The 13,035-nt window shown below is 35.4% G+C and overlaps 2 protein-coding genes across 3 annotated transcripts in view; one reads left to right on the top strand and one right to left on the bottom strand.

The window, feature by feature from the left end:
* Positions 1 to 13,035, top strand: part of RTN1 (reticulon 1) — a 415,427-nt gene that overhangs the window by 80,450 nt on the left and 321,942 nt on the right. For both annotated transcript variants that reach the window (XM_060294867.1, XM_060294866.1), the window contains one exon: positions 6,348 to 6,398. In XM_060294867.1, the coding sequence (XP_060150850.1) occupies positions 6,356 to 6,398 (43 nt within the window). In that variant the 5' untranslated portion in view covers positions 6,348 to 6,355. The remainder of the gene's footprint in view (positions 1 to 6,347; positions 6,399 to 13,035) is intronic.
* LRRC9 (leucine rich repeat containing 9) overlaps positions 1 to 13,035 on the bottom strand; it is a 107,949-nt gene that overhangs the window by 50,262 nt on the left and 44,652 nt on the right. Inside the window, exons 16-17 of the mRNA XM_030855135.2 lie at positions 9,214 to 9,426; positions 4,169 to 4,288 (exon numbers count right to left, since the gene is read on the bottom strand). Coding sequence (XP_030710995.1) covers positions 4,169 to 4,288; positions 9,214 to 9,426 — 333 coding nt within the window. The remainder of the gene's footprint in view (positions 1 to 4,168; positions 4,289 to 9,213; positions 9,427 to 13,035) is intronic.

Here is a 13,035-nt window from a genome sequence, read left to right as displayed (position 1 = left end):
CTAAAAGGGAGAGTGTACAGAATGTAAGGGCTACATGTTCTAACAAAGTAGATATAGTATGATAATTTTAATTATTTTTTAAAATAGAGAAGAATGAAAAGAACATACACAAAATTTTAAAAAAATCTTTCCAGTTACATGTTGATGAGAGTATTAGCGCTATCATTCTGAGACTTTTGTGTGTGTAATAGGGGATAAAACAAATGAGTGATTATTAAATATCCTAATTCTATCACCTTGTATCCCTGAGAATCAGGATTATTGGTGTGGGAAAAAAAGATATAGATGTAAGTAACAGAGAAAGGTTAAGTTAAATGATTTGCAGTCTTAAATTCGAATTGGAAGCATCAATATAAATTCATGAGGTTAGTTTTACTTGCACATATACCACACACACACACACACACACACACACACACACACACACACACCTCCCCCACAACAAATTCTGTCCAATGGAAAGACCTAGAAACAATGACCAACCCAGATTGTGGCCCTTAAATACCACTTCCCTAAAAGAAACCAGGGCTCCTTGAAGAAATAGTTGATCCCATGTCTGCAACAGAAAAATACATAAAATGTGTATGGAACATCTTTCATACCAGGTGGCAAAGAAGCTATCACAGACTACTAGGGTCATGGCAAAAGGAGCTAACCTTATGATGCTTCCACTGGCTAAGGATGAGAAAATTTGAGCTTCAATCATGATAGTAATTGCAGTAAATTGAATATCATCAAATATGTTTAAGTCCTTGCATTCCTAATGATATTAAAACTAAAAAAGTATTGCTTATCTTCGGGAATTCGTAAGGAACTAATTCATTATCTTCAAAGTTGGTAAATAAAAGCAAATAAACATCTATTCTGCATTTTCTATATGAATAGTCCTACTGGGTATCCAAATAATAGATAAGGGGAAACGTCTCTATGTAAAAGTGTTCCAATTAATAAATGAAAAAGAAATTCTAGAATAAGAATGTTGCTATTTTGTAATCTCCAATGAATTAAAAGATACAGGCATTAATAATGGCTCCTAGAATCAGAAAAGTGAGACAACTAGACATTATGTGTCCCTGTAGTCTCGCCAGAGGAATGGAACCAGAGTCTGATCCAATCTCTGGATCCAGTTGCCAATTTGTAGAAAATCTGGAGGGTGGAGGGCATGTAGGGTGTATCATAGGTAAGCAAATTGGCAGGGTCTGGACTGTGGTAAACTCTGGTTTTGAAGGTCCAAGTATTTCTACAGATAAACAGTGGGGAGCAGAAGGGGATAGAAGGGAAACTTAAAAGAGACTTTAAAAATACAGTACATTAAAAAAAAAAAGGGAAAACCAAATTTCTGTGCTAGGGATACACATTTGGGGTGATGGAACTATAGGGGGAAAAGAGCAGGGAGAGGATAACTATTAGCAGTCAGGATAATGATTTCTTGAAGGAATGGGGCATATAGAAGGGGTTTATGCTGTAGGTGGCAAAGTTTTATTTCTTGACCTGGACGCTAGTTAACAAGCATGTTCACCTTATAATAATTTACTAAACCACTTGTTTGTAGTATGTAGTTTTCAGTATCTGTGTTTTATTTTACATACAGTATCTCCTCTCTCTGAACATCCGAAGATCCTTACAGTCATTTTTAGAGACATGTTTATACACTGGATTCTTAATGTCTGAGGGGTCTATATCTAGCTAGCTACCTTTACTAGTTCTAAAATTTGAAAATACTACTTGGGCATAAAATTTGTCCAGTTCCCTTACTTGTAAAATAACTGTGGTAATAGTCATCCAATAAGCAGGCTGTGAGGCTATGATGATGAAAGAAATCTTTGTATTAAAGAACAACAAAGCTACATTGCAAATACATGCTGGGCAGCTGGCTAAGCTCACTCACCTTGCATGACTTAAGAGTTTAGTCTTTAAATCTGTGCCTAAGCAAAATTATAATGCTTGTTATAACCTTTGGAACTGCAAGCAAATCATTAGAAGAAAATTAAACAAAAATGCCCAAAATTTATATATAGTCCTGGGACCTCTATTAAACTACCTTCTTTCCTCAGTTGCATACCAAACCCAAGGGAATTCTATTAAAAAGGACTTTGGCCTTGCAGTTAAGTCCTTAATCCATTTTGCATGTGGCCGTCCAGTTTCACAACACCATTAAAATTCCTAGAAGAAATATAGGCAGTATGCTCTTTTATGTCAGTCTTAGCAATGTCTTTCTAGATATGTCTCCTAAACAAAAGCAAAAATAAACAAATGGGACTACACCAAACTATAAAGCTTCTGTACAGCAAAGGAAACCATCAACAAAATGAAAGGACAACCTACTGAATTGGAGAAGATATTTGCAAATCATATATCTGATAAGGGGCTGATATCCAAAATATATTAAAAAACTCATTCACCTCAACAACAAAAAAACCCCAAACAACCCAATTTTAAAAATGGGCACAGGAGCTTTTTCCAAAGAAGACATACAGATGGCCAACAGGTGCATGAAAAGATGTTCATCACTAATTATTAGGGGAACACAAATCAAAACCACGAGATATCACCTCATGCCTATTAGAATAGCTATTATCAAAAAGGCAAGAATTAAAAAGAGGATGTGGAGAAAAGTAAACCCTCATACACTGTTGGTGAGAATGTAAATTGGTGCAGCCACTATGAAAAACAGTATGGAGATTCCTCAAAAATTAAGAATAGAACCACCATATGATCCAGCTTTTCTACTTCTATTTATCTGAAGAGTACAAAAAACACTAATTCAAAATATGCACCCCTATGTTCATAGCATCATTATTTACAATTGCCAAGATATGGAAGCAACCCAATTGTCCATCAACAGATGAATGGATAAAGAAGATGTGGTACATATATACAATGGAATATTACTCAGACATAAAAACGATGAAATCTTGCCATTTTCAACAACATGGATGGACTTGGAGGGTATTATGCTAAGTGAAATAAGTCAGACAAAGACAAATACTGTATGATATCACTTGTATGTGGAGTAAAAAAACCAAAATAAATGAACAAACCAAACTAAATAAAAACAAACATATAGATAAAAGGAACACAGTAGTGATTACCAGAGGGGAAGTAGGGTGGAAAAAGGAACACAGTAGTGATTACCAGAGGGGAAGTAGGGTGGAGGGAGGGCAAAATGGGTAAAGGTGGTCAACTGTATGGTGATACATAGAAACTAAACTTTTGGTGGTGAGAGCACTGTAGTATATACAGAAGTTGAAATATAATATTGTACACACTTTTATAAACTTATATAATGTCATAAACCAATGTTACCTCAATTTAAAAAAAAGGACTTTGGCTTAGTAAAAGAAAAAAGGAAGAGGGTTTAATACTAAAATCTAAGGCCAATAAGCAAAGCAGCAACTCTCACCACAGTCGCAGAAGTAGCAGTACAAGGGCCTTGACATGGTTGCAAGGAGATAGAGAATGAGCAAGACCTGAGAATGATGATATATTCTGAAAATGTATGTCAGTGACTTGGGACCTATGGAAACAGGGGATGCTGGGTTGGAGTTCTGGAACCCATATGTAATTATTTTTGTTATATGACATATAACAGGGAAAACAAAAGCCAGATAAGATCCATATGTGGGTGTACATGTGTATTACTGTATTTGTCCTTGATTTATAAGAAGGCAAACACAAATCAAACAAGATCTATGTGTGTGATGAGGGTAGAAAGGACAAGGCAGAGAGAAAGAGAACTAACCATATGGATAATGAACAGATGGGAAGACTTGACAACATTAGCTGTGAAGTGGTAAACTAGAAAGTGAAGAAGAAATAAAGACTCACAATAAGGAGAAAAAAAAAGAGTGAGAAAAAAAGAGCAGAAGAAATTGGAAATGACACTTTATAAATGCCATTTTAAAAACAGGTCTGGAGTAATTTTACATTTATTTTCAAGTAGTTAGAAATCAGATATGGCCACAGGTGTATATTTGGTTTGTAAACAGAATCTAAATCTAAGGCCTATTTTAGAGAAAGTAACATACTATATATATAGTTTATGTATGTTTTGTTCCTGAATTGGGCTGTTAATATGGTATATATGAGGTCTAAATTACAAAAATAATTTATTCATTAAATTAATAATTTTATTTTACTTAAATAATTTCAAAAAGACAGTTCTTACCAGGTGGTATATATCATCTAAACAAGTAAATTCATTAAAGCTGATATTAAGTTTTCGAAGTCCTGTTAACTTGGAGAGATCTCTCAATTTACTCAAGCTGTTTCCATGTAGATTCAGACTCTGAAGTAAAATAAAATGTAAATAAAAAACAAGACAGATTATATCCTAATTATAGCTATTTAAATAACATTAAGAGAGAGCCAATGAGAAAAATATATAATTTTGAAAGTATAGTCTGATTTTATAATATGATTTTAAAAGGTATAGTTTCTAATAGCAGCATTGCATCTGGTTCTTGATTAATTTGATCTTCCACTTGCTCTAAGTTTATCAATAATCGGCATGAAATTCTTTTTAGAAAATGGCTAAATATTTTGTTGTGATATTCATTAGGGCAGACCTATTTCTCAGGCTAGTGAACAGTGTAGGCCCTAAAGATTTTGGGTATTGGCTAGGTCGCCTCGCAAGAAAAAGGATGGCAAGGATACATCCTGATTACAGGAAACCATATGAGGGCACTGGACTAAGGAAGAAAGGCTGAGGGTGTTAAAGTGGGAGACACAACATCAAAGAAGGAATTGGGAGAGTGTCTAAGACAGTTTCTACATCAGAATTTGGCCCAGATTTTCCCTGCCCATTTGATCCTGGGCTGTATAAAAATGAATGTTATGGGCTTCCCTGGTGGCGCAGTGGTTGAGAGTCCGCCTGCCGATGCAGCGGACACGGGTTTGTGCCCCGGTCTGGGAAGATCCCACATGCCGTGGAGCAGCTGGGCCCGTGAGCCATGGCCGCTGAGCCGGCGCGTCCGGAGCCTGTGCTCCGCAACGGGAGAAGCCACAACAGTGAGAGGCCCGCGTACCACAAAAAAAAAAAAAAAAAAAAAAAAGAATGTTACTATATTTTTATATTTAGGGGAAACCCTGATGTCTACATAATTTTTCTCTTTAAACTATACCATTGTTAACGGTATCAAATGAAGATTTATGCATAGTCTACAAAATAAATAGTGGCACAAGAAAATGTCAATATAATTGACCACCTTATTCACAACAAATGGGTATCATGATAAAATCAGGTATCTACCTCCCAACCCTCTTCACTTACCACCACCATCTTATACCCTATTATACTGTGGACATAACTAAATTCCTGGCAGGGAGAAACAATTGAATGTCAAATAGTTATCAAAACTTTGCTAAAATTAAGAAGGGCCAATTTATGCAGACTAGTTTACAGGTCACACATGACAGATTCTACAGCTAACTTACACTTAACATGTTCACAATTGAATTCATCATCTTCTCTTATCTGCTTGGCAGTCCATATTTTCAATCCTGATTAAGAGTTTCACCATCTAACAGACATTGTTGATCATCCATTTCCCCTCTTTTCTATATACATTTGATTCTAGAAATGTTTCTTAAATCAACCGCTCCATACCATCACCACTACAGTGCCTTAGTTCAGACTATTATTTGTCCTTTGGACTACTACAATAGTTTCTACTGGATTTCTATACCACCAGTCTGACCACAGTTAAATCTAAACACAAGCTATCAAAGTTAGGGTCTTTAAAAACAGAGAGCCTATTCCCTAAACAAAAGAATGTAAACTTGTAAATTTGCCTTCTGAAATCCATCCCGATGTGGCTATAACCTCTTACTCTTCCATCCACAGCCTCATGTATCTTCTTTGTATTCCAACCTACACCTATACTTCCACTGTCACACACCCTATGTTCTAGTCACACTGAATTCCTCAGTGTTCCCTGAAGACACCAGGATCTTTCAAAACCATGTGCTTACAGATAAAGTATTTCCTCTGCTTGGAAGACAAAAACAATGAAATCTCTCATATCCTTCAAAAATCCACAAAAAACCCACCTCTTTCTGTGGACCTCTCCCAGCAACTCCAAACTTCCTGTATTTGTTTCCATATCTGTCTCCTCCACTGAAATAATATCCTTGGGGCAGGGAAAATAACTTATTCATTGAACCCCCAATACTTATTTCATTGCCTAAAATACAGCAAATTTCAGTAAATGCTAAATGAGTAAACCAGTACAAAAGCCAGACATAACTGACAACTCTAAGTTTCACTATTTAATTGTGCTGTAAGAGAATATAAAATTATGTTACTCTGGGTTTTTTATTTCTACATATTTTATTTATTTTTATAGATGTCCTCATGAAACTCGACCTGGTGGGGATAACTGAAAAGAAAATAAGAGGTATGTACCCTCCCCTCAGTTTCTCTTACAGTAACGGCACAAAGAAGGGAGAACAAAGGGTGTGATATCTAAATATCCTTCTTCTATCTAGTATATCTAGTATTCTTACTGGAAACCCTAGAAAATTTGCTGGCTTTTAAGCAATATAGGCAAATTTAATATGAAAAAGCCCCTCCATTCTTATGTTATGCGTGTTGACCAAATTAATACAGTCAGGTGGAGGTCACAAGCTGCCCAAGGTGTTCTGAAGTCTTAACTCTCCTCTGTTTCTTATCACAAACCAAAGATAATAAAAAAGACCTACCTTCTGGTGCTGTTTTTTTTTTAAACTTTTATTTAATCCCTTTAAATCTATAGGAATACATGTTCTATAAGCTCAGTCCAATCAGAGCGCATTCATTTATTAAACCTTTCATTACTGAAGCTTTATTATCAAGAATTCATTACTCAAATATGAAATCTTGACAATATAGTTCAGAAACAATTTTTCCATGCTGTCAGCTGGAAGACTGCTCCTGTAATAAGTATACTGCACACTTATGATAAAGGTGGTGATATTGCCATCATGTTATGAAGTTTTCTTTCCTCTCTAATAATAATCCTCTAAGGTAACGACAGTCTCCTAGACTTGAAGATTTGGTGGATGATGCTAACAGTTTAACCAACGCAATCCCATAAACTTTCTTTAAAAAGTGTTTCAAATATTTTTAGAAGCAGACTGAAAACTGTTGACCTCACTTATTATTTTAAAAAATATTTTTTACTTTCTGTTTCACACAATCACTTGAGAAAAAACTGTCATCATAAACAATGGATTTAGAAATGTAACGATGGAGCAAAGTAATTGACTTTCAAGATAAAAATCATTTCAGAATTTTTATCTGTACCTTAGCTTTCAGTGCATGCATAGAAATATAGCGTCATGTAAGAATAATTTGTCTTCTTAAGTATTCTTATCAATTTATCAGTTAATATCAATTTGTTTACTACTTCTGCAGGTTCAAGTAAACAACCCACTTTCTTTGTTAAGAACCACTCAAGACATTCTGTTTTAAAACAAGTAACTAATGAGTATCTCATGTGTGCTAGGTATTGTGCTAGATAATGGCAGAGTTGATGCTAGTCCACTCAGTGTTTATGAGTAAATTAGAAAAAGGCATCCTTACCTCAAGATGCCTTTATTTTCCAGCTTTTAGAAAATTGTTACAATAGGCTGATTTTGTTAGTAAAAGAAATTTTACCAACAGTCATCAAAAAATTGTTATAGTAAATATACTACTCTTATTTGAAAGTTGCCCCTTAGGTGTGGCCCTTTTGTTCAATGTACACTGTACAATCTTATATTTTTGCCCTCATGCTGGGAATATAAATGACTAAGAACAGCCTAATCTCTGCCCTTGTGGAATTTATAGTTTAGGAAGGCATATGACAAAGGAATCTTACTTAGATTCTTAACTAGACCTAGAGGTAAGAGGATTTAATGCTAAAGTATAGATCAAAAATATGTGTGGGAGTTAACTAGGAGAAACGGGGTCAGGGGAGAACATTCCATGCAGGAGTACAGTGCAGGAGTACAGTACAAGTGCAGAGGCTCTGTGTGGCTGCAAACAGGGTACATTAAAAAACAAGAAGGAGGCTGAGCACAGATTGCTAAAGGGAGGGTAATATGAGAAGAGTGTGGATAGACAGGCCAGGAACCAGGTCATGCAAAACCTTATAGGCCATATTAAGGACTCTGGTTTTATTTTTAAAACAATGGAAAATCATTTGAGCATTTCAAATAGGAGTAGTGAGGGGTGACAAATCAGACTTGCTATTTGAAAAGACTCCTCTCGCTTCAACATGGAGAATGGGTTGTGGCCTTAAAGCGGAAGCAGGACAAGGCCTCTTTTGCATAGCTCTAGTAGGCATGTACCTCCCCAGCCCCCAACACACAGACACACACACCTTGTATTGAGTTATAGTCAAGTTATATAGTGAATGGCATCCAAAGAGCACATTAACAGAATACAATGTGCATGGTGCCTCCTGGAGTTGTGTAGTAGCCCTATGGAAGTAGTCTAGGTCGGAGATAAAGGGAGTTTGGACAGAATGGTAGCAGATTTGAAATGGACAGATTGAGAGTCAAGATATAGAGGGAGGCTTAATATCTCAATAGAATTTCCTCAGTGTAAAGTAAGTTGCTTCAATAAGTTACTCAAATTCTGTTGATTAATTTTGTAAAGATAAAACTCCTGTATTCTATGTTGATTGGTCCTGGAAACTGTTTTGAAACTTACTATCTTAATCAGTTAAAGAGAGTTTATTTGTTATTCAGGAATGAAATTCCTTGCAAATTACAAGGCTACCTCTAGACCTCCACTGTCCTCTATGATAGCCCCTAGCCACGTGGGGCTATTGAGCACTTGAACTGTGAACTGAGATGTACTGTGAGTGTAAAATATGCTCCAGGTTTCAGAGACTTAGCATGAAACTATCTGTTAATGAATCTTCATATTGCCTGTATGTTGAAATGATAATATTCGGGATATACTGAGTTAACTATAATATATTATTAAAATTAATCTTACCTTTTAATTTTAAAAATCTTTAAAAATGTGGCTAATAGAAAATTCAAAATTACATATGTGGTTCATATTATATTACTACTGGACAACACTGATCAGTAGAAGAAAAGGGCTGGGCACTTTTAAGCATGCCTGGCATGGACAGCATGCTGCCTGGCATCATCAGATAGGTGGTTTAATATCTTTAGATTTCATGCGATAGATTCTGACCAAATTCAAGGTTCATGTCCCCAAATTTTAATACTCACCACAATATGACTGTAAATGCTAGTCTTGGCAAGGGAAAGTATTGTTTTATCATCCAAGCGAGTAAGTTTTGGTCTGGGCTTGATCCTGGGATCCATTTTTATAACTTCATCATCAAATTTCAAATCCTGGGACAATACTGATCCTTCTGAATTTTTTTTGCTCTCTTCTAGGATAACATTGTTGAATGCAGAAAATAAAGAGTGAGCCTTGACCTAAAAAATTTATTAAAAATGTTGAAAATTTGGTTGCTGTATTTATCATTTTGAAAAAGAAATAGGCTATGTAGGAAAGATGAATTAACTTTTGTTCCTGTTATATAGTAATATCTATGATGAGTATCACATTAGGAAATCTATGAGAGTAGATTAAAACTGTGGGCTAAGAATGGGTGTGTCCTCCTGCTGAAAATTCCCTAAAACTAGCAAAAGACAAGTTAAAAATATTTTATAACAGTGGAGAGGGTACCAACGAAAGACTAAAAATTGTGAGATATAAATCAGAAGGGACTGAACTGACAGACAAATAGGAGCAGAAATGTAACCTGCAGCCAAAATATGCGCAGGAGATAACCACTTCAAAGAGCAGATCCCAAGAAACTTGACGTTCAGAGTGAACAAGTAAAATAGCAGGAGGATGCTCTAGGTAATTATCAGGCAACTAAGTAATTATCATAAGAACTGTGGATGAATGGGCAAAAACAACATGAACAAACAGAAATGGGTCTAGAAAAAACCAAAATGGTCCATAAGAGAATTTTTTTTTTACTTTTTCATTTTATATTTATTTATTTATTTTGGCTGCACCGGGTCCTAGTTGCAGCATGCGGGATCTTCATTGCGGCATGCGGGATTTTTAGTTGCGGCACACAAACTCTCAGTTGCAGCAGGCATGGGGGATCTAGTTCCCCAACCAGGGATCGAACCTGGGCCTCCTGTGTTGGGAGCATGGAGTCTTACTCACTGGACCACCAGGGAAGTCCCCATAAGAGAATTTTTTAAAATCTGGGAGAACAAAGCATCTATAAAAGAATAGGCTGCTACAGAAAAGAATAGGGTAAATGCTTTGAAGTCAAAGTAAAAACAATTAGTGAAATAGAAAATATTCAATAAACGTTCTGAGAAAGCAAATGGATATGACAGCAAATCAAATTAGCAAGTGGAAGCTAATATTGAGGACATCTTCCAGAGCACAGAATTTAAAAACAGAAATGTAAATACAAGAGAAAAAAAATTAAAATACATGCAGGATCAGTTCAGAATGTCCAATGTTTAACAAACAGAGGTTCCAGAGGGCTTAACAGAGAATGGAAGAGAAGAAATGATCAAGGAATTAAGAGAAAGAAACTTCCCAGAGGTGATGAAAGAACTGAATATTCCGATTAAAAGAGTTCATGAAGTGGCAAAGCAGAAGGATGATGGAGGTCTTTGCCGACATCACTGAAGTCAGTCACAACAGCCAGGGACTTGGCCTCACTACTTCTTGTTATTTCAGTTATTCTGTTTTCTGTTTGTTTGGATTTCTGTGTCTTTTGCTGAAAGCATATTTGACTGATACAATCTGCTTCATAACAATATAAAATATAAATGCCCAGAACTATACTTAACAAGAAATGTTTAAGACGTATATAAAGGAAAATGTTGGAGAGGACTTGAGTAAATGGAATAACTTATCATGTTCCTGGATGAGGGGCCCAATACTACAAAGTAGTCAGTTTGCCCCAAATTAAATTTAAATTCAATACAATCACAATCAAATCCTAATAGGACTTTTAAATAGAACTTAACAAACTGTTTCTAAATTTTATTTGGAAAGGAAAATGTTCAAGAATAGCCAAGAATTAAAAAAATATACATAAGTGGGGACAGGGGAAGAGAATTTGCCCTATCACATATCAAAACATATCATCAGGTTGTAATAACCAAAATAATGTGGTAGGTGTCCAAGATTAGACAGAGAGATCAATGGAACAGAAATAGAAGGATCTATAAATAGACCACTTATATATGAAAATAATTTTAATGATAGCTAATATTTCAAAATAGATTAAAAAAGATGATGCTTGGTCCATTTTTAAGGATAAAATTATTTGACCTCCCCAACCTCACACAGAATAAAACAATTTCTAGATAGAATTAAAAAGCTAAAAGTTTTAGGTACTTCCCTCGTGGTCCAGTGGTAAAGAATCTGCCTTCCAGTGCAGGGGAAGTGGGTTTGATCCCTGGTCGGGGAACTAAGATCCCACATGCCGTGGGGCCAGCTAAGCCCGTGCACCACAACTACTGAGCCTGGGCACCTCAACTAGAGAGCCACCTGCCACAACTACAGAGCCCATGCTCCCTGAAGCCCGCGCACCACAACTAGAGAAGAGAAAACCCGCACGCCACAACTAGAGAAGAGAAAACCTGCACACCACAACTAGAGAAGAGAAAACCCACACGCCACAACTAGTGAGAAGCCCGCACACCGCAACAAAAGAAGAGCCTGTGTGCCGCAACAAAAGATCCCACGTGCCTCAACGAAGATTCCGTGTACTGCAACTAAGACCCAACACAGCCAAAAAAAAAAAAGGCTAAAATTTTTAGAACAACCTATATTAGTATTGGAAGAAAATAAAGGAGAATATTTATATAAGCCTTATGAAGTGAGACATAAAATTCAGAATCCATAATGTAAAAGATGGAGAGATCTGATCTCTTAAAAATTAACTTGTAAATTACAAATGAAAATGACAAATACTTTTTTTGCTACAAATAAAATGAAAATACAAGTGACAGAAAACATTTGCATATATATAAAAGATAAAGGATTAACATCTAGAATGCATATAAAGATTTTTCCAATCAATATGAAAAAGATAGAGTCCAATAGAAAATGATCAAAGGATATAACAGGTGATTCATAAAACTGTAAATAATCTATAAGCACATGAAAGGATAAAATATCTTTTCTTTGGCCATAAGGTATAAACAAAAAGATTGATAACACCTGTGTTGGTAAAGATGTAAAGAAACAAGTACTGTCACACACTGTTGGAAATTTATAAAATGGTTCAACTTCTGTAAAGAGTACTGGCAAAATCTATCAAAATTAAAACACATATATCCATATATCCTTTGACTAGCCAATTCTTCTACAAATATGTGCTGCAGAAAAACTTCCATATTTGTATGGAAGATGCATCTGCAATGATACTCACTGAAATATTGTTTTAAGTAGTAATAAAATTGGAGACAACCTATGTTTCATCAACAGGGGAACAGTCAAATAAATCAGAGTATTACTGAATAGTATGAAGCCACCAAAAGACTGAAGTATAGACCTATGTGTACTGAAGTGAAATTTGTCCAAAACATATTGTTAAAGGCAAAAAATTTACAGAATACTTAGAACTTGACTCTACTACGTAAAATGGTATATGTTGTCATATGTGTAAATGCACAGAAAAAAAGGTTGAAAGCAAACCCACAAAGCTATTAACAGTGGATGCCTTCAGGAAAGGGAGTGGTGGTGGGATTGAGGTGAAAGCAGATTTTCATGTTTATTCTATATTCTTCAATACAGTTTGAATCTTTTCCAGTGAGACTACAGTTATATATTACTCATGTAATATATTTGCATGATAAAATATTTAGGTGTCATAATGATTTGTTTTGAAAATTAAGTTCTTTAAAGAATAATCATATTATATTTATACATAGGCATACCTTGTTTTATTGTGTTTTGGTTTATTGCCATTTTTTACAAATTGAAGACATCAAGCAAGTCTATCGGTGCTATTTTTCCAACAGCCTTTGCTCACTTCATGTCTCTGTGTTACATTT

This window comes from Globicephala melas, chromosome 2 (assembly GCF_963455315.2).
Source record: "Globicephala melas chromosome 2, mGloMel1.2, whole genome shotgun sequence".
Classification (NCBI taxonomy): Eukaryota; Metazoa; Chordata; class Mammalia; order Artiodactyla; family Delphinidae; genus Globicephala; species Globicephala melas.
This window is presented reverse-complemented; position numbering and strand designations above follow the sequence as displayed.